Raw genomic sequence first — 24,975 nt, forward strand, 5'->3', positions numbered from 1 at the left:
TTTGATTTGATTTGATTAAATGAGCAGGACTTGGGTCATTGATAAGTCATTGTCTCAACGCAGCCTTATAATGCTGTGAAATGATCCAGGAACCCAAATGATTTGGATGGATCCCATCCTCCTTATAATACAAGCTTTGTTTCCAGAAGGTATCAAAATGGTCAATAAATGATTCATGTAGGTACTGAACTGTCTGTCTGGTCTGTCTATTTAGGCGTAACGTCTCATCAATGCACAGTTAACGTTGATATATATCCATGACAACATGATGTGATAATTGCCCCTATAGCGTATCATAACTTGCTATAAGAATTCATTAGAGCTCCATGCATTCCTAACAGCTCCATGCATTCATAACAGCTCCATGCATTCCTAACAGCTCCATGCATTCCTAACAGCTCCCTGCATTCATAACAGCTCCATGCATTCCTAACAGCTCTATGCATTCCTAACAGCTCCCTGCATTCCTAACAGCTCCCTGCATTCCTAACAGCTCCCTGCATTCCTAACAGCTCCATGCATTCCTAACACCTCCATGCATTCCTAACAGCTCCATGCATTCCTAACATCTCCCTGCATTCCTAACAGCTCCATGCATTCCTAACATCTCCCTGCATTCCTAACAGCTCCATGCATTCCTAACAGCTCCCTGCATTCCTAACAGCTCCATGCATTCCTAACAGCTCCATGCATTCCTAACAGCTCCCTGCATTCCTAACAGCTCCATGCATTCCTAACAGCTCCATGCATTCATAACAGCTCCCTGCATTCCTAACAGCTCCATGCATTCCTAACAGCTCCATGCATTCCTAACAGCTCCCTGCATTCCTAACAGCTCCATGCATTCATAACAGCTCTATGCATTCATTACAGCTCCATTCGTCCATAACAGCTCCATGCATTCATAACAGCTCTATGCATTCCTAACAGCTCCATGCATTCCTAACAGCTCCCTGCATTCCTAACAGCTCCATGCATTCCTAACATCTCCCTGCATTCCTAACAGCTCCATGCATTCCTAACATCTCCCTGCATTCCTAACAGCTCCATGCATTCCTAACAGCTCCCTGCATTCCTAACAGCTCCCTGCATTCCTAATAGCTCCATGCATTCCTAACAGCTCCATGCATTCATAACAGCTCCCTGCATTCCTAACAGCTCCATGCATTCCTAACAGCTCCATGCATTCCTAACAGCTCCCTGCATTCCTAACAGCTCCCTGCATTCATTACAGCTCCATTCGTCCATAACAGCTCCATGCATTCATAACAGCTCTATGCATTCATAACAGCTACATGCAAATGTTATACATATGTACAGAATGGTGTAATAAATAATTGGTCATTTAGCAGACGCTCTTATCCAGAGCGACTTACAGGAGCAATTAGGGTTAAGTGCCTTGCTCAAGGGCACATCGACAGATTTTTCACCTAGTCGGCTCGGGGATTAGAACCAGCGACCTTTCGGTTACTGGCACAACGCTCTTAACCACTAAGCTACTTGCTGCCCTGAATTTAGTTTTTATTTAGTTGAACCTGCCAGACACCCGGATCCTTCTGTTCTGGTGTGTAGTCACTAGGAACCTAACAGAACCAAAACAGAGCCAATCGGAACAGGGAGGGAACTATTTGAATTCGTCTAATAGATACTCCTATTTTCATAGCCAATTCTTATTATTTTTTTGATGAAAAAAGGTTTGTCAGACTAATGAATACACCCCTTTTCTCTGAGCGGGAGGGGCGGGGAGTGGTGAGCTGATAAAGAGAGAGACAGAAAAGGAAACGGAAGTGAGACCTCAATGAACTAAGTAGAACGGACCCGGCTGCTATCATTGGTGTCTATGGGAGAGCCAAACCCCTTCAGTAGACCGGACCCAGCTGCTATCATTGGTGTCTATGGGAGAGCCACCCCCTTCAGTAGATCGGACCCGGCCGCTATCATTGGTGTCTATGGGAGAGCCAAACCCCTTCAGTAGACCGGACCCGGCTGCTATCATTGGTGTCTATGGGAGAGCCACCCCCTTCAGTAGATCGGACCCGGCTGCTATCATTGGTGTCTATGGGAGAGCCACTCCCTTCAGTAGACTGTGGGATTATTTAAGATACTGTTCGAAGAGGTAGGGTTTCAGGTGCTTTCGAAAGAGTGACAGGGACTCTGCTGTCCTAGCTTCAGAGGGAAGCTGGTTCCAGCATTGGGGTGCCAGGACAGAGAAGAGCTTGGACTGGGCTGAGCGGGAGCTGCCCTCCCATAGGGGAGGGAGGGCCAAAAGACCAGAGGTGGCAGAACAGAGTTCTTGGGTTGGGGTGTAGGGTTTGAGCAGAGCCTGAAGGTAGGGAGGGGCAGTTCCTCTTGCTGCTCCGTAGGCAAGTACCATGGTCTTGTAGTGGATGAGAGCTTCGACTGGAAGCCAGTGGAGTGTGCGGAGGAGCAGGGTGACAGGAGAGATCTTGGGAAGGTTGAAAACCAGGCAGGCTGCTGCGTTCTGGATAAATTGGTTTGATGGCACAAGTGCCTGGATTAGTACATGGCCAAAAGAAGAAACAGGACTCAGTGTTGACCTGGAGTGAACTGAAGGGGGCGCTATCCAGTAAGAAACAGAAGAGAAGCATCATTCTTCCTACTCTGGACAAACTGTCAGTGGAGATCCTAAAGAGGGAGGTCCTTACTCCCAAGAAGAGGTTTTCATTGGCCGGGAAGAGGACGGAGTCACCCTCAATCAAGAGGCTGTCATTGGGTAACTCTAGGAAGGAGTCTGTGTCACTGAAGAGTCTCTCTCCGGGTAAGAGGAAGAAAGAGGTGAAGAAAGGAGAACTGAAGATATTCTCTCTGGGTTACATTGGAAAGGAATCACCTTCACCACCACCCAGAAATATATTCTCTCTGGTTAACATCAAGAAGGAATCACCTCCTCCACCAACCAAAAATACACTACATGGCCAAAAGTATGTGGACACCTGCTCGTCAAACATCTCATTCCAAAATCATGGGCATTAATATGGAATTGGTCCCCATTTGCAGCTATAACAGCCTCCACTCTTCTGGGAAGGCTTTCCACTAGATGTTGGAACATTGCTGCTGGGACTTGCTTCCATTCAGCCACAAGAGCATTAGTGAGATCGGGCGCTGATGTTGGGCGATTAGGCCTGTCTCGCAGTCGGCGTTCCAATTCATCCCAAAGGTGTTCGAAGGGGGTTGAGTTCAGGGCTCTGTGCAGGCCAGTCAAGTTCTTCCACACCGATCTCTAAACACCATTTCTGTATGGACCTCGCTTTGTTCACGGGGGCATTGTCATGCTGAAACAGGAAAGGGCCTTCCCCAAACTGTTGCCACAAAGTTGGAAGCACAGAATGGTCTAGAATGTCATTGTATGCTATAGCGTTAAGATTTCCCTTCACTGGAACTAAGGAGCCTGAACCATGAAAAACAGCCCCAGACCATTATTCCTCCTCCACCACCACCACCCAAAAATATATTTCCCAATTTAACATCAAGGAGTCAAATCCCAAAGATTATACCTGGCAAATGTTAATCCCTTAATTTAAACATGACCTAGGCCCTAGACAGACAGAGAGAGAGATAGATGGACAGACAGAGAGAGAGAGAGAGACAGACAGACAGATGGACAGACAGAGACAAACAGCTTCAGACAGACACACACACACACACACACACACACACACACACACACACACACAGCTTTGTAATACAAGCTAAGACATGCCTCTCTGCCTATTTGTTTGAATTTATTTCTATCCAATCACCAAGCCTGTTAGAACAGAACCGTTGCCAGAGTTTATGAAACTTTGCGGTTAACAGGAAGGAGCCTACCCTACAACGCCCAGAGTAGACAGAACAACAAGACAACTTACATGCGGTACGTCTTTTTAGGGATTCAAAGCTCTATATAACCGTTATATAGATATGTGTTACATCCTACCCAGTGTTGTACATTTGTCTTTTACCTTTTCTGTTTATGTGTTGAGTTTCAAAGAACTGTCTGCTTTGATACACGGTGTATCGCTCTTATCGTGGTCAGGTCGTTATTGTTAAAGAAAATGTGTAAACTGGGTAGTTCGAGCCCTGAATGCTGATTGGCTGAAAGCCATGGTATATAAGACCGTATACCACGGGTATGACAAAACACTTATTTTTACTGTTCTAATTATGTTGGTAACCATTTTACAATAGCAATAAGGCACCTCTGGGGTTTGTGGTATATCGGCCATATACCACACCCCCTTGGACCTTATTGCTTAAGTATACTCAATGACGTACCTGGTTAAATAAGAGCAAATAAAATACATTTACTACGGCATCGTTCTGTAAATCAACTAGTATCCTATGTATCCTACATGCATGGGCGGTGTGTTCAATAGGGCGATATGGGCGACGCACTGCCAAACGGGAAAAGGAAGGGATTTTTTTTCTAATCAATTATATCACGGCAACAGTAGTTCAGTGTTCACGTCTGATCTGCCAGCCACTAAATGTCCAATCAGGCTAAAGTCGTGCTTCAAATGTCCCCGCCCGTTTTGGGGCGATTTCAGTCAGGTTGAAAATCGCCCAGAAGTCTCTCATAGCCTCTAATGTAAAATATTTTTTTTTCAAATTTCAGAGCTGTCAATACAATCTCTATGGGTTTCTGAGGGCTTGCACTTACGCGCTTTCGTCATACGTAACGTAACGTAACCATGAACGTAACTAAGAAACTACTCTTTCACCCTGAAGGCGGCACCGCAGACAGCACCGCTTGGACAGCGACTGGTGTAACCGACATGCACCATCTTTCAGAAAAGATTAAGAAAAATGAGCTGTCAAAGACCCACATTGATAGCTGTTTGAGATTGTCTGCTTTGGGGAGAGTGAATATTGCCACTCAACTGGATGAGGGATACAGGCTAGCTGTCCGCCGCCACAACGATGAGGTTAGCAACAGCAGAGTCGTGAACACTGTCTACGAGAATCGAGACGACCTCATAGAATGTTTTGAAGCCATCCGGACGGGTTCATTGGGTTCATTTGACCAGCCCACTGTACCAGAAGCTACAGAAGAAGGACATCGATGCTGTCTTTATCAAACGTGCCCTCGACAGCTTCGCAAGCAGTGTGCAGGCCATAAGGTAAGATAAAGATTAAACAATATCATTCGATCTTTCTCAAAGCAGAGCTTTATTTGAAAATGTATGCATGAAAGGAGACTGCATTTGTGTTTGAAATTACATTATTCTCATTATATATGGCCAGTGGTGTAATCTATCTTATTTTATATACTATGTGTACTGTACAGTGGTGCTCATAAGTGTATGAACACATTCTAAAGCTGACTAAAAAGAGGAATAAAAAAATATAAAAATCATCTTTTGGAAATTGATCTTAATGACTTAATTAAAAAAGTTGGAAAATCCAACCTTTAAGGACACCAATTTTCTTTTCTTTTTTATTCCTCTTTTTAGTCAACTTTAGCATGGGATCATAAGCTTATGAGCACCACTGTATACTGTGCTGAACATCCAGGCTATGTGAGACACAAAGGCTAACTTAAACACTAAAGACTTTATGCATCCCTGCCCATTTTAAGTGGAACTGAAGTATTTGTACTATACATGGATACATTGCATATACCTGTGCATCACATAGACAACAATACTGTACAAAGCCAACAAACACATTGGTCTGTTTGCCTTCAGGGACTCCTCTCAACAGCAGCTGCAAGAAGCAACAGGAGCCAAAAGACCCAGAACAGCTTTGAGAGAAGAGGAGAAGCAGAGGCTGTCTGAAGAGGTCTGCAACACCATCCTGGATCACACCAAAGAAAGGTTCTCTTTCTCTGGCCACCCTGTGAGTGCTACCTTACTGCAAGCAGACATGTTTGAAAGGTACTGCCATTCAAAAAAATAAAAAATCTGTTCATGTTCATTTTTACAAATCTATACAATTGGCCAGAATATGGTTGTTCATATTTACAAATCTATACAATTGGCCAGAATATGGTTGTTCATTTTTACAAAGCCATACATATTGTTTATGCAGTGTTGAGGAATGTGAAAGAACACCCTTGATTATTTTTACTGTGATAACTTATTTTGCTTTTGTAAGCCAACACTTTTGAGATCAGTCAATAAATGCTTCTGGTATTGACTTATATGCTGCCCCTGTCTTCATGTTGTTGCTGGACATATCTTTTTAAAAATGTGTGTAGATCACCTAAATCATCAGAAAAATTGCCCCCCCTGAGAATTTTTTCAGGAGCCGCCACTGCCTAGATGTATTCTACATGTTTTTTTAAAATATTTATATTTTTACGTCATTTAGCAGACGCTCTTATCCACAGCGACTTACAGTTAGTGCATACATTATTATTTTTTATTTATTTTCATACTGGCCCCCCGTGGGAATTGAACCCACAACCCTGGCATTGCAAACGCCATGCTCTACCAACTGAGCTACCTCCCTGCCGGCCATTCCCTCCCCTACCCTGGACGACGCTGGGCCAATTGTGCGCCGCCCCATTGGTCTCCCGGTTGCGGCCGGCTACAGCAGAGCCTGGATTCGAACCAGGATCTCTAGTGGATCAGCCTTAGACCACTGCGCCACTCGGGAGAAGCGCATGGCCTTATATATTGAATATCCCAATGATGAAGAGAGAGAGAAAGAAAAACAGACAGACTGATGGACAGAGAGAGACAGACTAACAGACAGACTGACTGACAGATAGACAGACTGACAGACAACAGACAGACTGACTGACAGACTGACAGACAGACTAACAGACTGACTGACAGAAAAATCAACTTCATTAATTAATTTATGCTTTAAATACAAAGTATATAAAACAGACAGACAGACTGATAGACTGACTGACAGAAAAATCAACATGTTTTTAAAAATATTTATATATTTTATTTTTGAATATCCCTACTATAAAGAGAGAGAGAAAGAAACACATACAGACAGATGGATGGACAGAGAGACAGACCGACAGACTGACTGACAGAAAAATCAACTTCATTAATTAATTTATGCTTTAAATACAAAGTATATAAAACAGACAGACAGACTGATAGACTGACTGACAGAAAAATCAACATGTTTTTAAAAATATTTATATATTTTATTTTTGAATATCCCTACTATAAAGAGAGAGAGAAAGAAACACATACAGACAGATGGATGGACAGAGAGACAGACCGACAGACAGACTGATAGAAAAATCAACTTTATTAATACATTTGTACTTTAAATACAAAGTATATAAAACAGACAGACAGACACAGTTTTGTATTATAAACTAAGACACGCCTCTCTGACTATTCCTTTGAATTAATTTCTATCCAGTCACCAAACCCTGTCAGTACAGAGATGATGAAACTTTGCGGTTAACTGCAAAGTTCAGGAAGTTAACATTGCCAATTTAGCGACTTTGTCGCTATATTTAGCGAGTATTCAGAGCAGAAGATGTTCACCACTCCGCGTCCAGACTGCAAATGAATCGCGCATGCGAGAAGCCGCCGCTGGCTGATCCCGCCCTTATTTTTTTGTGGTCCATTTAGATTGTTAATGTAGATTGTATACAAAAAAAATTCTCTCTCACGAAGTTATTCCTCTCTCCTACAGCGTCCATCACAATTACAAGCGCATGGCCAATGATGCAAATTGAGTGGTGACGTCATTTAGCGACTTCTAGTGACTTTTAGGACAGCCAATAGCTACTTTACTTACTGAGGAGTTGGCAACACTGAGGAAGTATCCTCCTCTACAACGCCCAGAACATGAAACAGACCAAAGAAAGTAGGAGGAAGAAAGAGCACCATTGTAGACGGCACAACAAGACAACTTACATGCGGTAAGTGTCGTCTTTTTAGGGATTCAAAGCTCTATATAACCGTTATATAGATATGTTTTACATCCTACCGAGTGTTGTGCATTTGTCTTTTACGTTTTCTGTTTATGTGTTGAGTTTTAAAGAATTGTCTGCTTTGCTGCACGGTGTCTCGCTCTTATCGTGGTCAGGTTGTTATTGTTAAAGAAAATGTATACTCAATGGCGTACCTGGTTAAATAAAATAAATATACTAGGGAATCTTTCTGTAAGTCAACTATGTATCCTTTATGATGACCAGTCTAGCCTTCTGTGGTTATGGCATAGGACTACAATACTGATACCGAATTGAGACTGTACTGAGGGCAAAAGGGGGTACAACTCAATATTAGGAAGGTGTTCTGAGGGCAAAAGGGGGTGCAACTCAACATTAGGAAGGTGTTCTGAGGGCAAAAGGGGGTGTAACTCAATATTAGGAAGGTGTTCTGAGGGCAAAAGGGGGTGTAACTCAATATTAGGAAGGTGTTCTGAGGGCAAAAGGGGTGTAACTCAATATTAGGAAGGTGTACTGAGGGCAAAAGGGGGTGCAACTCAATATTAGGAAGGTGTTCTGAGGGCAAAAGGGGTGTAACTCAATATTAGGAAGGTGTTCTGAGGGCAAAAGGGGGTGCAACTCAATGTAAGGAAAGTGTTCAGTGTATATTGTCTGTTCTCTCTTTGCTTCTGGCTCTCTCAGGGGGAGGAGACTGACTGTCTGATATCATGGATCAGACTCCTCAGTCCCTCGTTCCAGCCCAGGACTCTGGTCCGCTGTCCTCCATTACGGCTCAGCCTGCCCCACCACAGTCCTCCATTACGGCTCAGCCTGCCCCACCACAGTCCTCCATTACGGCTCAGCCTGCCCCACCACAGTCCTCCATTACAGCTCAGGGTGGTTCTGTTGTTGTTGCACCCCAACTTGTTGGCTGCAATCTCGGAGGTTCAGTTTATCAAAACATCAGTGTTACTATGCCTTCACATGGTGCTGGTAAGACAATTCTTTATTGTTATTTTTGTTATAATAGAAAATAATGCAAAAAAACAAAACAAATTATTACAGAAATGTTTATTAGTTAATATGCAGTGTCCCTGTCAAATAATACTATACAATTAAGCATATATTTTGTGTTCTGATAGGGTACGACAGTTGAACTAAGCTCATGAGGTATTTGTAAGTTGTATTCTTCAAGAATCAAATGGGTACACAGTATATAATTAATTTTTAAAGTAAAAAAATGGATGTACCATTTGTAGATTAACACACACACACAGACTCATAAAAGTCTGAAAAAAATAAATAAGGCACGCCCATGCAGGAAATCGGACTTTGAAACCAGTAACTGAAAGTATTGTGTTCGTTACGGTACTGAATACTGCAGATAAAAAAACGGAAGTAAAGATATTTTATGCATCCCACAACACTATCAATGTTCTTTCCTCATTAGATGAAGATCTGCAAAAAGTCAAGGGCAAACACAAGTCCAACATGAAGAAGAAGTTTGGGAGCATCTTTGAGGGGCTTGGAAAACGGGGAAACCCAACATTGCTGGACAATATTTACACCGAGCTCTACATCACAACTGGGGAGAGTGAAGGGGTTAATAAAGAGCATGAGGTATGGCAGATTGAAGATACGGCTCGGACCAAAGCATTTCAAGACCATGCAATCAACTGCAATGACATCTTTAAATCTTTAGACCCTAAGACAGAGGAACATAATGACAAATCCCAATCCAAACAAGCGGTACCCGTCAGAACTGTGCTGACAAAGGGAATCGCTGGCATTGGAAAAACGGTCTCAGTGCAGAAGTTCATCCTTGACTGGGCAGAAGGAATAGCCAATCGGGATGTAGATTTTGTCTTCGCACTTCCATTCAGGGACTTGAATTTCATCAAAGATGACTACAATCTCTTGGAGCTCCTGAGTGACTTCCACCCTGAACTAACAGATATCAAGGATGCAAAGAAGGTGGTCGACTGCAAAGTCGTGTTCATCTTGGATGGTCTGGATGAAAGCCAACTTCCACTGGATTTCCATAACAACAAGAGGTTGTCTAATGTAACCAAGACAACATCAGTGGACGTGCTGCTGACAAACCTCATCAAGGGGAATCTGCTTCCTTCTGCTCTCCTCTGGATAACCTCCCGACCAGCAGCAGTTGATAAGATACCCTCCGACTGTTTTGACCGTGTAACAGAAGTTCGGGGATTCAACGACCCACAGAAAGTAGAATACTTCAAGAAGAGATTCAGTGATGATGATGAACCTGTCCAGCAAAATCATCTCACACATAAAGACATCGAGGAGTCTCTTCATCATGTGCCACATTCCAGTCTTCTGTTGGATTACTGCCATGGTTCTTGTGAAAATGACCATGGAAAAGTCCCTAAAACTCTGACTGAGATGTACATTCGTTTCCTTCTCACTCTGACAAGCATGAAGAACAAGAAATATAATGGGAAAAACGAACCAGATCCTCGTATTCTGTCAGAGTCTGACGTACAGATAATTCTGAAGCTTGGAAAACTAGCCTTCCAAAACTTGGAAAAGAGCAATCTGGTGTTTTCTGAAGACGATCTGAGAGGGTGTGGCATTGATGTCAAAGAAGGCTTCTTGCTCTCAGGGATGTGCACAGAGATCTTCAGAGAGGAGGACCCAATGTTTAGAGCAAACAAGTACAGCTTTGTGCATCTCAGCATTCAGGAGTTCTTCGCTGCACTCTATGTTGCCTACCTCTTTGTCAGTGAAAATGTCAACCCCGTTTGCATCAAGAGAGAACAGGCTACCAAGATCGAATTACGGGTATTTTGGAGAAGGTGATGACTTCAGTGAGGACGAAGATTACAGGCCACAACCCAGAGGTTCTCAGCAGCAGCAGAAAACACTGCATGACTTGCAGAGGAGTGCGGTGGATGAAGCTTTGAAGAGCAAGACCGGTCATCTAGACCTCTTCCTAGACAAAGAGAGTATCCAGAATACCATCCAATACATCAAAGACAAGCTCTCAGACGAAAAACAAAGACAATATCCCTCCCCAGAGTGGTGCATCAATCTCTTCCACTGTTTGATTGAGTTGAACGATACCTCATTTGTAAATGAAATTCAAAGGTTCTTGACATCCAAAAACCCTGCTGAGAAGAAGCTGACACCTGCACAGTGCTCGGCGATGGCATACGTACTCTTGATGTCAGAGGAAGTGTTGGACAAACTGGACGTGAGAGAGTACAACACGTCAGATGAGGGGCGTAAGAGGCTGTTCGATGCTGCCGAACGGCTATGTGAGTTGAAGTGTTGATATATACAGTATGTCACTGTATGTCTTATAGCCATTTAATTAATCCTATACTACATCCACATCTCCCATAATAAACGTCTCTCCTCTGTAGACTAGCGGACTGCCGCCTTACAACGAGTTGCTGTGAAACGGTGGCATCTGCACTACAGCTGCCCGACTCCCAGCTGAGAGAGCTGGACCTCAGCGGCAACGCCCTGTTGGACCTGAAGTCCCTCTCTGTTGGACTGAGGAGTCCCAACTGCCGACTGGAGTCACTTAACCTTAGCCATATCAACATGGGAAGATCGGGACCAGAGCTTCTAAAGGCTGTGCTGATGGGTGCTCACAGCCAGCCACTTGTGTTGAGGTGAGTGCTATGCCTGGAACAACACACAGCAGAACACTTTTCAACAGTCAGTAACCTTCAAAATCTACTCTGGCAAAGAAAACAAGCAATACATATAATGATAAACAACTTTAAATGATGGTGGTATGCATGTTGGCAAGTTTGAACAATTCAATAATTTTTTTGGGGTTGTTTCACACAGACTCACCAGTTGTGATCTCAAAGATGACGTTTGTGAAACCGTTGCCTCGGCTCTCCAGGCAGCTGGCTCATGTCTGACAGAGCTGGATCTCAGCTACAACAAACTGACAGACACAGGGGTGAAGCAGATCTCCAGTGGTCTTATGAGTCCACACTGTAACCTGAAGATACTGAGGTGAGTAATGAACATGTTTAAAGGGGAAGTTCAGGATCAATAGAAGGGAAATGCCTGCAATTTTCAAAATTGTCAAATCAACTCCATATGTGGTTTGACATTAGGTGATTTTGTTAATTTATGTAAAAACATTGCACACATGCCCCTATCACTTACCATTGATTGTTAGCTAGCTTCTTAGTCTCTGTGGTCCTCTGTAGCTCAGCTGGTAGAGCATGGCGCTTGTAACGCTAAGGTAGTGGGTTCGATCCCCGGGACCACCCATACACAAAAAATAAAATGTATGCACGCGTGACTAAGTCGCTTTGGATAAAAGCGTCTGCTAAATGGCATATTATATTAGTCCAGGATTTGGCTTAATGTATCTTGAAACTGGCCCTATAGGTTAATTTATTCTTGATTAATGACAGCTCCCCTTTACATTTTTTTAATACATGTTTTTTCATGTTGGACAGACTGACTGGTTGTGGGGTTACAGAGGAGTCCTGTGGAAGTTTGTCCTCTGCTATAGCAGTCTGTCAGCTCGAGGAACTACGTCTGGGCTGCAACAAACTGGGCGACTCTGGAGTAAAGCTGCTGTCTGCTGGACTGATGGATCCACACTGTCAGATACAGACTCTGGGGTGAGAAATAAACCGTTATGTTTAATCTTCCACATGTTACAGTAGAAGAAACCTTTTATTACCGCATTGTTAAAACTATACCGTAACAATGGAAACACCAAGAGAACATAGCGTTAAATTCTCTCCCTTTTTCCCTCCCAAGGCTAAGGGAGTGTAATCTCTCCAGACGTTCCTGTGTCTCCCTGGCTCCTGTCCTGTGGTCATACTCAGTACTGAGAGAGCTGGACCTGAGAGACAACAGCCTGTGGTACTCTGGAATGAGGCTCCTCTCTGCTGGACTGAGGAACCCCAACTGTGCCTTACAGACTCTTAGGTAGATTACACATTTGATATTGTGAAAGCATACTGTAAACTTCAGAAAACAGTCAAATAGGAATGATTGAACTAGTGAACTGCACTGCACTTAAATGGAATTTAAACGTTTTAACTTAAAAAATATATACTCTAGCAGTTGTTCATTGTTTTATGCTGTCTCTTCTCTCTGTAGGCTGTCTGGTTGTCTAGTCACAGAGAAAGGCTGTACGTTTCTTGCCTCTGCTCTGGAGTCAAATCCCTCCCACCTGAACGAACTGGACCTGAGCTTCAATCACCCAGGAGACTCCGGAGTGAAGCTGCTCTCTGCTAGACTGGAGGATCCACACTGTAGACTGGAGAAACTCAGGTAAAAGGAAATTTAGTTGATTTGACTTTTGCTTCTGTTAACACCTCATTGCTCAATGGGCTTTCAAGACTCTAGTTTATATAGTGAAATCATCAAGGCAATCTCCACTGTAATCAGGTTCAATTGGCCCTACATGACTCTTTCTTTGTCCCACAGTTTGGACCATGGTGGAGAGTCCAGAATCAAACCAGGCCTGAGGAAATGTGAGTCATCAAACTACATTTAGGAAAAGAAAGCTGGCTTTTTAAGCACCTAAACTTTTATAAGCAAATTGTGAAAAGAACGTAACACACGTGTTTCTGTTTATTTCTGCCTTGTCTTGCTACAGATGCCTGCCAGCTCAAGCTGAACTGTATGTCAGCAGATTTTGACCTGACTCTGTCCGAGGACAACACGAGGGTGGTGAGGAGAACACAGGTTAACCGATATCCTTATTTTGATTTCTCGGATTCAGATGACTCAGATCAGACAAAAAAGTTGGATAAGTGGGCCAAAGTACGCTGCAGGGAGCCCCTGTCTGATGGTCGTTTCTACTGGCAGGTTGAATGGACTGGCTTTGTTGACATTGGGGTGACATATACACCCAAATGGGATATTGAGAACAAGAGGTCTTGGAGGCTTTTCTGCTGCAATGAACAGTACACATTTATTCATAATATCAGGATCTCAGTTGTGCCAGTACCCAGGCCGGACCCAAAGTGTATAGGAGTGTATCTGGACTTTCCGGCTGGCACTCTGTCCTTTTACAGCGTCTCCTCTGGTACACTGACCCACCGGTACACATTCCACACCACGTTCACTGAGCCCCTTTACCCTCAGTTCAAAATCATGTGTGATGAGATGGAGATATTTGGCTCAGTTAAAATCCAAACTCTGTGAATGAAAGCAGCCATCACCAGAGTAACTGACAGACACATTTTTAATTAATTTTATTTCTGTAAATAGATTTAGTCTGTTTTTTGGGGGGAGATTTTAATTGAACTTTATTGATACCCAGGTGGGAAATCGAAATGGTATAGTCACACATTACATACATTGATGATGTAAATAAAGTTTTGTATGTAACTGAGAGTCATGTCTCTGTCTTATATCAAGTGATGAAGATGACATCCACCTGTCTCATCAAACACATCATCACTCAGAGTGATGACATCAACCTGTCTCATCACAAATACACCTTCACTCAGAGAGATGACATCCACCTGTCTCATCACAAATACACCTTCACTCAGAGAGATGACATTTACATTTTAGTCATTTAGCAGACGCTCTTATCCAGAGCGACTTACAGTTAGCACATACATTATTTTATCGAACCCACAACCCTGGCGTTGCAAACGCCATGCTCTACCAACTGAGCTACATCCCCTGCCGGCCATTCCCTCCCCTACCCTGGACGACGCTGGGCCAATTGTGCGCCACCCCATGGGTCTCCTGGTTGCGGCCTGCTACGACAGAGCCTGGATTCGAACCAGGATCTCTAGTGGCACAGCTAGCACTGCGATGCAGTGCCTTAGACCACTGCGCCACTCGGGAGGTGACATCCACCTGTCTCATCACAAATACACCTTCACTCAGAGAGATGACATCCACCTGTCTCATCACAAATACACCTTCACTTAGAGAGAGGACAATGATGTTTTGATTAGAAAATGTTATGTAATAAACGTAATAAATATTTACCATTCACACATCGTTCAGCTTTGGGTGGAAATGGTCTTTGGAAGTTGTTTGTTTATATTTTTATTATTGTATTATTGTTGTTGTTATAGTTATCATGTTTGATTATTAATATGTTTTTAATGATTAATTTGTGTAAAAGGGGGGGGGGGGGTGATACTACAGAGTGATAGAGGAAAGAGAGAGAGCAAGGAAGGGGGAAGGAGGAGAAAGGGAGAGTGATAGAGGAAAGAGCGTGGGAGGGGGGAGGGGGAGAAAGGGAGAGTGATAGAGGGAAGAGCGAGGGAGGGAGGAGGGGGAGAAAGGGAGAGTGATAGAGGAAAGAGCTTGGGAGGGGGGAGGGGGAGAAAGGGAGAGTGATAGAGGAAAGAGCGAGGGAGGAGGGGGAGAAAGGGAGAGTGATAAAGGAAAGAGCGAGGGAGGGAGGAGGGGGAGAAAGGGAGAGTGATAGAGGGAAGAGCGAGGGAGGAGGGGGAGAAAGGGAGAGTGATAGAGGAAAGAGCGTGGGAGGGAGGAGGGGGAGAAAGGGAGAGTGATAGAGGAAAGAGCGTGGGAGGGAGGAGGGGGAGAAAGGGAGAGTGATAGAGGGAAGAGCGAGGGAGGAGGGGGAGAAAGGGAGAGTGATAGAGGGTAGAGCGAGGGAGGGAGGAGGGGGAGAAAGGGAGAGTGATAGAGGGAAGAGCGTGGGAGGGAGGAGGGGGAGAAAGGGAGCGTGATAGAGGGAAGAGCGAGGGAGGAGGGGGAGAAAGGGAGAGTGATAGAGGGAAGAGCGTGGGAGGGAGGAGGGGGAGAAAGGGAGAGTGATAGAGGGAAGAGCGAGGGAGGAGGGGGAGAAAGGGAGAGTGATAGAGGAAAGAGCGTGGGAGGGAGGAGGGGGAGAAAGGGAGAGTGATAGAGGGAAGAGCGATGGAGGGAGGAGGGGGAGAAAGGGAGAGTGATAGAGGGAAGAGCGTGGGAGGAGGGGGAGAAAGGGAGAGTGATAGAGGGAAGAGCGTGGGAGGGAGGAGGGGGAGAAAGGGAGAGTGATAGAGGGAAGAGCGAGGGAGGAGGGGGAGAAAGGGAGAGTGATAGAGGAAAGAGCGTGGGAGGGAGGAGGGGGAGAAAGGGAGAGTGATAGAGGGAAGAGCGAGGGAGGGAGGAGGGGGAGAAAGGGAGAGTGATAGAGGGAAGAGCGTGGGAGGAGGGGGAGAAAGGGAGAGTGATAGAGGAAAGAGCGTGGGAGGGAGGAGGGGGAGAAAGGGAGAGAGATAGAGGGAGGAGGGGGAGAAAGGGAGAGTGATAGAGGAAAGAGCGTGGGAGGGAGGAGGGGGAGAAAGGGAGAGTGATAGAGGGAAGAGCGTGGGAGGGAGGAGGGGGAGAAAGGGAGAGTGATAGAGGGAAGAGCGAGGGAGGGGGAGAAAGGGAGAGTGAAAGAGGGAAGAGTGTGGGAGGGAGGAGGGGGAGAAAGGGAGAGTGATAGAGGGAAGAGTGTGGGAGGGAGGAGGGGGAGAAAGGGAGAGTGATAGAGGGAAGAGCGAGGGAGGAGGGGTGGATGATACTTTAGAGCAGTGGTGGGCAAACTTTGTCTCAGATAAAAGTAAAAGTTGTTCGATTTGTCTCATCAAAATCAAGTTGAGGGACGGAAAAAAGGGCATTTATTTGAAAATATAAAATCTATATAATATATATATAAAATATAAAGCTCCGTTATACTTTCTATCTAGCATCTAGTTGAAGACGTTCAAGAATGGCCTGGAGTGTTTTCCTCCTCCTCCTCCTACCCTATCCTCCTCTTCCTCCCCTATCCTCCTCCTCCTATTCCCCTATCCTCCTCCTCCCCTATCCTCCTCCTCCTCTTTCCTCCTCCCCTTCCCTCCTCCTCCTCCTCCTCCTCCCCTATCCTCCTCCCCTATCCTCCTCCTCCTATTCCCCTATCCTCCTCCTCCTATTCCCCTATCCTCCTCCTCCTATTCCCCTATCCTCCTCCTCCTCCTCCCCTATCCTCCTCCTCCTCCCCTATCCTCCTCCTCCTCCCCTATCCTCCTCTGGTTTATGTGAATGTGTGTGGGTTTTGTGTGAGTGTCAGTGTAGTGTGTGAGTGAGTGTGTATATAGTCTGCATACACAGTATAGTCCAGTCAGTGTGTATATAGTGTGTATATATAGTATGTATATATAGTCAAGTGTGTGTATATATAGTCTAGTGAGTGTATATATAGTCTAGTGAGTGTGTATATAGTGTGTATATAGTGTGTATATATAGTCAAGTGTGTGTGTATATAGTGTGCATATAGTCAAGTGAGTGTGTATATAGTGTGTATATAGTCTAGTCAGTGTGTATATAGTGTGTATATATAGTCTAGTGAGTATGTATATAACAAAGTATTGAGAAACGTTTGTTATTGACCAAATACTTATTTTCCACCATAATTTGCAAATAAATTCATTAAAAATCCTACAATGGGATTTTCTGGAGAAAAAAATTCTCCATTTGTCTGTCATAGTTGACGTGTACCTATGATGAAAATTACAGGCCTCTCTCATCTTTTTAAGTGGGAGAACTTGCACAATTGGTGGCTGACTAAATACTTTTTTCCCCACTGTATATAGTGTGTATATATAGTCTAGTGAGTGTGTATATAGTGTGTATATATAGTATGTATATATAGTCAAGTGTGTGTATATATAGTCAAGTGAGTGTGTATATAGTGTGTATATAGTCTAGTGAGTGTGTATATAGTGTGTATATATAGTCTAGTGAGTGTGTATATAGTGTGTATATATAGTCTAGTGAGAGTGTATGTAGTGTGTATATATAGTGAGTGTGCATAGAGTCAATGCAAGATAGGGTCAGTGGGTAACCATTTAATTAACTATTTAGCAGTCTTCTGGCTATTTATCAGTCTTCTGGCTTGGGGGTAGAAGCTGTCGGACAGGCTCATAGAGCCGATGCTCCGCTACAGTTTGCCGGACGGTAGCAGAGTGAACAGTCTATGGCTTGTATATTGACTGGTGTTGCTAAGCCTTTAGTAACTCAAAATTAATTATTAAACTTAAAAGGGGGTGCCAAGGCTATATTATCTCATTTTACCTTTGATATTGCGACACTACAATTTATGAGTTGGCATTGGTGTCACGCTCTGGCTCCGGGACTGTGTTGTTTGAGCCAGGGTGTATTCATTTGGTTGTGTTGGGTATAGGGTGTGTTCATTTGTTGTGTTTGGTTTTGGTCGTAGTGTCTTGTCTCGTCATGTGACTCCCAATCGGAGGTAACGAGTGTCAGCTGTCGGCTCGTTATCTCTGATTGGGAGCCATATTTAAACTGTCAGTGTTCACCTTAGGGTTGTGGGTTTTTGTTCCATGTTCAGTCATTGTCACTGTGGACTTCACTATCGTCATTTGTTTTGTTGTTTTCGTGGTTGCTTTAATTTAATAAAGTCAACATGTTCGCTAAACACGCTGCGCCTTGGTCCGCTTCCTTAGACGATCGTGACAGAAAAACCCACCGTAAAAGGACCAAGCAGCGTGTCCAGGAGCAAGGAGACTGGACATGGGAGGAAGCGCCGGGTAAGGAGATAGAGAGGCTGGCGATGGCCCAGGTGGGCAAATCGTGGTCCTGGGAGGACATGCTCGGGGGCAAGGGACCTTGGGGAAGGATCAAGGCCCTGGCGAGTGAGGAGCAACGACGTCAGCAGGGCCATCGTCGGATGGAAGAGAGGCAACCCCAAAAAAAATTTGGGGGGGGGCACATGGCTTGGGCGGCTGGGCAGCAGGCGGCTGCTACAGGACGTTTTGGAGAGGTGGTCACCGGGTGTTGGGAGGCAGAAGGCAGGTTGGCGAGGCCTGGAGGTAGAGCGGAACCAACTTCCCGTACTCAGGCATGGCAGCATGAGACGGGGCAGGTTCCGCGGTATGCGGAGCAGCGTACTGTGCCACGAGTGGTCCGGCACAGTCCTGTACGTCCTGTGAAAGCACCCCGCACGTGTCGTGCGAAGGGGGGAATGCAGCCAGGACGGAGTGTGCCGGATCTACGCTCGAGGTCTCCAGTGCCTCTCCGCGGTCCCGGATATCCTGCTCCCGTATCGCGTGCTGTCATGTCGGTACGGGTTCACAGCCCTGTACGTCCTGTGCGGATGCCTCACGCAGAGTGTGTGAGGGTAGGCATCCAGCCGGGACGGGTGGTGGCCGCTCTTCGCTCCAGGTCTCCTATCCGTCTCCACAGTCCGGTGAGGCCTGTTCCTGCCATTCGCACCAAACCTACGGTGCGCGTCGCCAGCCCGACCCGGCCTGTTCCTGCCACCCGCACCAAGTGTACGGTGCGCGTCGCCAGCCCGACCCGGCCTGTTCCAGCCACTCGCACCAAACCTACGGTGCGCGTCGCCAGCCCGGTCCGGCCTGTTCCTGCCACCCGCACCAAGTGTACGGTGCGCGTCGCCAGCCCGACCCGGCCTGTTCCTGCCATTCGCACCAAACCTACGGTGCGCGTCGCCAGCCCGACCCGGCCTGTTCCTGCCATTCGCACTAAACCTACGGTGCGCGTCGCCAGCCCGGTCCGGCCTGTTCCTGCCACCGGCACCAAGTGTACGGTGCGCGTCGCCAGCCCGACCCGGCCTGTTCCTGCCATTCGCACCAAACCTACGGTGCGCGTCGCCAGCCCGACCCGGCCTGTTCCTGCCATTCGCACTAAACCTAAGGTGCGCGTCGCCAGCCCGGTCCGGCCTGTTCCTGCCACCCGCACCAAGTGTACGGTGCGCGTCGCCAGCCCGACCCGGCCTGTTCCTGCCATTCGCACCAAACCTACGGTGCGCGTCGCCAGCCCGACCCGGCCTGTTCCTGCCATTCGCACTAAACCTACGGTGCGCGTCGCCAGCCCGGTCCGGCCTGTTCCTGCCACCCGCACCAAGTGTACGGTGCGCGTCGCCAGCCCGATCCGGCCTGTTCCTGCCACTCGCACCAAGCCAAGGGTGCGAGCCGTCAGCTGGATCCAGCCCATTCCTGCTACTCGCACCAAGCCAGGGGTGCGAGTCGTCGGCCTGGTCCAGTCCGTTCCTGCTACTCGCACCAAGCCAAGGGTGCAATGTCATCAGCCTGGTTCAGCTCGTCCCTGCTACTCGCACCAAGCCAAGGGTGCGAGCCGTCAGCTGGATCCAGCCCATTCCTGCTACTCGCACCAAGCCAGGGGTGCGCGTCGGAGGTCCTGATCCAGCAAGCTGGGTCAGATCGGACCGGGGGCACTACGGGGGGAGTGAAGTGGGGTGGTGGTCAAGCCCGGAGCCGGAGCCGCCTCCGAGGAGCAACACCCACCCAGCCCTCCCCTATTTTGGTGTGTAGGCGCGGTCGGAGTCCGCGCCTTTAGGGGGGGGTACTGTCACGCTCTGGCTCCGGGACTGTGTTGTTTGAGCCAGGGTGTATTCATTTGGTTGTGTTGGGTATAGGGTGTGTTCATTTGTTGTGTTTGGTTTTGGTCGTAGTGTCTTGTCTCGTCATGTGACTCCCAATCGGAGGTAACGAGTGTCAGCTGTCGGCTCGTTATCTCTGATTGGGAGCCATATTTAAACTGTCAGTGTTCACCTTAGGGTTGTGGGTTTTTGTTCCATGTTCAGTCATTGTCACTGTGGACTTCACTATCGTCATTTGTTTTGTTGTTTTCGTGGTTGCTTTAATTTAATAAAGTCAACATGTTCGCTAAACACGCTGCGCCTTGGTCCGCTTCCTTAGACGATCGTGACAATTGGCAGGTGTTGCAAGAAAGCATAGACATTAAAACCTGCCTACAAATGAGGTCATGAGGGAAGTGAACATTTAATCAGAGACAAAGAACACTTTCATCAGACAAGGAAAACTTTCAATTATTTGAGCCTCCATTAATGTTGTCAACCCAACTCTTCATGTTCTAATGTCGATGCACCCCAGCTTGTTGGCTGCAATGGTGAGGGATCCAGTTAACATTAATATCACTATGAGTTCACATGGCGCTGGTGAGAAACTTTATTTCTCCGTTTATTATTTTACGACCGAAGATCATAAAGATATTTACGAAGATAATAGAGGGTATTTTTTTATTTTTTATTAAGAGCTTGACTGTTTCCTGTCTCTCTCCAGAGACAAGTCATCCAGCTACTGGTGAGTCACACAGAAATGTGCACATTCTCAAAAATGATTTTCAGTGAACCAAACCTCTGTACTTATTTGAGATGAACAGATACAGCTCTACTAAAATAAGACAGAATGTGAATCCCCATTATAGTTGAATTTTCGTCTGCGTTTTGCGCCATTTAAAACACAGCAGTGACGTAAACTTTATCCTATTTAAAGTGAATATGCAAACATCATGAATTGACCTTGCAAATCTTCTCATTATTAGGCTATTTAGCACCGTCTACATTGGGTGTAGGTTAAGTACTGTACCAAACAACCCATGATGAGTCAACCTGCATGAAGAACACATGGTTTCGTTTAGGCAATTTCATTCGTTTGACATTTGGCAATGTGAACACGACCAGACCAAATGGAGAAAAAAAATAAAATGTAACAAATAATCAAACTCTGATTAGAACTATAGGAAACTAACTTTGTGTGAAAAGTAACATATTACAGACACTAGAACGGCAAACTCGGACTAACAAACTACTCAATATCTCTACTGTTCTCCTGATTAGAAGTAATTACAAGTAGGCCTGCGAGGAGTGAAAAACAACCTCAATGAGGAAGAAGTCTGGGAACATCTTTGAGGGCATTGCAAAACGTGGAGATCCAACGTTGCTCAACAAGATCTACCCAGAGCTCTACATCACAGAGAGTGAAGGGGAGAACAAAGAGCACGAGGTTTGGAAGATGGACGATACGGCTCGGACCAAAGCATTTCAAGACCATGCAATCAACTGCAATGACGTCTTCAAATCCATATTCCAACAAGAGGCATCCGTCAGAACTCTGCTGACGAAGGGTATCGCTGGCATCGGAAAATCAGTCTCGGTGCAGAAGTTCATCCTTGACTGGGCAGAAGGACGAGCCAATCAGGATGTAGATTTCGTCTTCACCCTTCCATTCAGGGATTTGAATCGAAACAAAGACGACCAGTACAGTCTGTTGGAGCTGCTGAGTGACTTCCACCCTGAACTTTCAGATATGGAAGACACAAAGAAGGTGGTCGACTGCAAAGTCGTGTTCATCTTGGATGGTCTGGATGAAAGCCAACTTCCACTGGATTTCCATAACAACAAGAGGTTGTCTAATGTAACCAAGACAACATCAGTGGATGTGCTGCTGACAAACCTCATCAAGGGGAATCTGCTTCCTTCTGCTCTCCTCTGGATAACCTCCCGACCAGCAGCAGTTGATAAGATACCCTCCGACTGTTTTGACCGTGTAACAGAAGTTCGGGGATTCAACGACCCACTGAAAGAAAAATACTTCAAGAAGAGATTCAGTGATGATGAGAACCTGTCCAGCAAAATCATCTCACACATAAAGACATCGAGGAGTCTCTTCATCATGTGCCACATTCCGGTCTTCTGTTGGATTACTGCCATGGTTCTTGGGAACATGTTGAGAGGATCCTGTTCTGAAGAATTCCCTAAAACTCTGACTGAGATGTACATTTGTTTCCTACTCACTCTGACAAACCTGGAGAACAAGAAGCATGGGAAAAATGAAACAGACCTTCGGAAACTGTCAGAGTCTGACGTACAGATTTTTTTGAAACTTGGAAAACTAGCCTCCCATAACCTGTTAAAGAGCAATCTGGTGTTTTCTGAAGAAGATTTGAGAGAGTGTGATATTGATATCAATGAAGCCTTTTTGGGCTCAGGGATGTGCACAGATATCTTCAGAGAGGAGGACCCAATGTTTAGAGTGAAGTTGTATAGCTTTGTGCATCTCAGCATTCAGGAGTTCTTCGCAGCACTCTATGTTTCCCATTGTCATACCAATGGTTTGCCATGGATTTCACCATGGGTTTCACTATATTTCGGAAAGCTGGATACATTGCATGACTTACACAGGTGTGCAGTGGATAAAGCGTTCCACAACAAGAACGGCCACCTGGACCTCTTCCTCCGCTTCCTTCTGGGCATCTCACTTGAGTCCAATCAGATCCTCTTGAAATGCCTACAGCTCCAGACAGAGGGAGACAAAGAGAGTATCCAGAATACCATCCAATACATCAAGGTCAAGTTATCGACTGAATGGTTTGTTTCCTCAGAGAGGTGTATCAATCTCCTCTACTGTTTGATTGAGCTGAAGGACAACTCCCTGGTGAATGAAATTCTAAAGTTCCTGACCTCCCAAAGTCTCTCCAAGATTGAGCTGACACCTGCTCAGTGCTCGGCGCTGGCGTACATGCTGTTGATGTCAGAGGAGGTGCTGGATGAATTTGACACGAGAAAATACAACACGTCAAGTCAGGGCCGTAGCAGACTCCTCCCAATAGTTAGATACTGCAGGAAGGCTATGTAAGTTCAGATGATAGTGAATTTACATTTACGTCATTTAGCAGACGCTCTTATCCAGAGCGACTTACAGGAGCAATTAGGGTTAAGTGCCTTGCTTAAGGGTACAGATAGATTTTTTACCTAGTCGGCTCGGGGAATAGAACCAGCGACATTTCGGTTACTGGCACAACGCTCTTACCCACTAAGCTACCTGCCTCCATTTACTTTCCTAAGATTGGTAGATTCCCGTAGTCACTTACGACTATTAGTATAATTTACACTATTTTTTATGTCCTTTATAAGCCCTTTGTTTTCCCCTCTTAAGGCTAGTAGCCTGCTATTTCACAGACGACTGCGCTGAAATTTTGGCATCAGCTATCCAAATGCCTGGCTCACACCTGAGAGAACTCAGCATAATCTACAGCCAGATGGAGAACCAGAAGCCCTTCATAGACGCGCTGGCAAGTCCCAACAACAGACTAGAGTCACTAGACATCAGTCATATCCAAGGGTTTTCAACAACTGAGCTGGAGGTGCTAACTGCTGCACTGAATCAATCTTACAGTCAGCTGCACACACTAAGGTGAGCAATTATTAGTAAACAAAACAAAAAAAAGAGCAAACCAAGAAAAAGCTTCTTAGTAAAGTGGAAGAAAAATAGAAACGGAAGCCGTTTGTGACATGAATGGATAGATGGATCTACAGCTTCTTCTTCTGCTGGCAACTAGCAATGCAACAACGGCACCTAAGGGATGTTAGGGGACGGAACAGGGGAAGTCAGCCAAGTGTTTAGCTGTTTGAAGTCAATTTAAAAGACTCTTCTGTAAACTTGTTTACTACGATTACACTCCGTAAGAGACTAAAGCATGTAAGTCCACAAAGTGTAGAAGGATGATCCACTTTGTTGTAATCCATAGGTTTCCTGGGTGTTGGCTCGACGAGAGCTGCGGTGAAATTGTGGCTTCAGCTCTGGCGTCAGAGAACAGCCATCTGAGAGAGCTGGACCTCAGCGACAACAAACTGACAGACACCGGGGTGGAGGGGATCTCCACTGGGCTTATGAGTCCACACTGTGAACTGAAGATACTGAGGTGCGATATTTACGACAACAAGTGTTTCGAATCGTGTCAATCCATACAGCCCCTTTTAATTCCATATTCTCTCACGCCAGACTTGTCCGTTGTGAGGTCACTTCCTGTGGAAGTTTGTCCCCTGCTCTAGCAGCCTCCCAGTTGGAGGAACTGCATCTGAGCTGCAACACCCTGGGCGACATGGGACTGAAGCTGCTCTCTGCTGGACTGGAGGATCCACACTGTCAGATACAGAAACTGGGGTGAGAAATGATGATGCTGTAAAAAAAAAAAAAAAAAAAAAAAGTAAAGTGTGGTATACATACATACATACAGTTTTATTTAACATTCTGTATTTCTGTGCATAGGTATTTGGATAAAACCAAATTCAAATTTCAATCTCTCTCTCTCTCTCTGTTTCTCCCGCTATCTCTCTCATTCATCTCTTAGACTGAGGCAGTGTAATCTATCAGAGTTATCCTGTGAGTCCCTGTCCTCTGTCCTGTGTTCAAACTCAACCCTGATAGAGCTGGACCTGAGAGACAACGACTTGGGGGATTCAGGAGTGGAGCGACTCTCTGCTGCCCTGGGGGACCCTCGCTGTGCCTTGCAGGTCTTGGGGTGAGAGGCTCACATATTGATGTAAGCAAACCCTTTTGAATTGAGTATGGCACCCT

General features: G+C 45.6%; 2 protein-coding genes and 1 pseudogene across 3 annotated transcripts; all 3 read left to right on the forward strand.

The window, feature by feature from the left end:
* The first annotated feature begins 3,854 nt into the window (after positions 1-3,854).
* Positions 3,855-14,200, forward strand: LOC311119361 (NACHT, LRR and PYD domains-containing protein 3-like; annotated as a pseudogene). The gene is made up of 11 exons: positions 3,855-3,874; positions 7,615-7,843; positions 8,555-8,845; positions 9,303-11,146; positions 11,245-11,499; positions 11,681-11,854; positions 12,310-12,477; positions 12,620-12,790; positions 12,965-13,138; positions 13,295-13,341; positions 13,467-14,200. The product of its transcript is annotated as an NACHT, LRR and PYD domains-containing protein 3-like (transcript).
* A 7,298-nt stretch (positions 14,201-21,498) lies between these two features.
* LOC311119353 (protein NLRC3-like) lies at positions 21,499-23,253 on the forward strand (the record flags this gene model as incomplete). The annotated part of the gene is made up of 1 exon (XM_084194072.1): positions 21,499-23,253. One exon carries the CDS (start codon positions 21,499-21,501, stop codon positions 23,251-23,253), a length of 1,755 nt encoding a protein of 584 aa, XP_084050198.1.
* Positions 23,254-23,611: 358 nt separating this feature from the next.
* LOC311119354 (ribonuclease inhibitor-like) lies at positions 23,612-24,923 on the forward strand (the record flags this gene model as incomplete). The annotated part of the gene is made up of 4 exons (XM_084194073.1): positions 23,612-23,811; positions 24,146-24,319; positions 24,400-24,561; positions 24,749-24,923. The coding sequence occupies 4 exons, from the start codon at positions 23,612-23,614 to the stop codon at positions 24,921-24,923; spliced, it is 711 nt and encodes a 236-aa protein (XP_084050199.1).
* Positions 24,924-24,975: the final 52 nt, after the last annotated feature.

Source organism: Coregonus lavaretus (genome assembly GCF_964263955.1).
Source record: "Coregonus lavaretus genome assembly, contig: HAP1_SCAFFOLD_592, whole genome shotgun sequence".
Lineage (NCBI taxonomy): Eukaryota > Metazoa > Chordata > Actinopteri > Salmoniformes > Salmonidae > Coregonus > Coregonus lavaretus.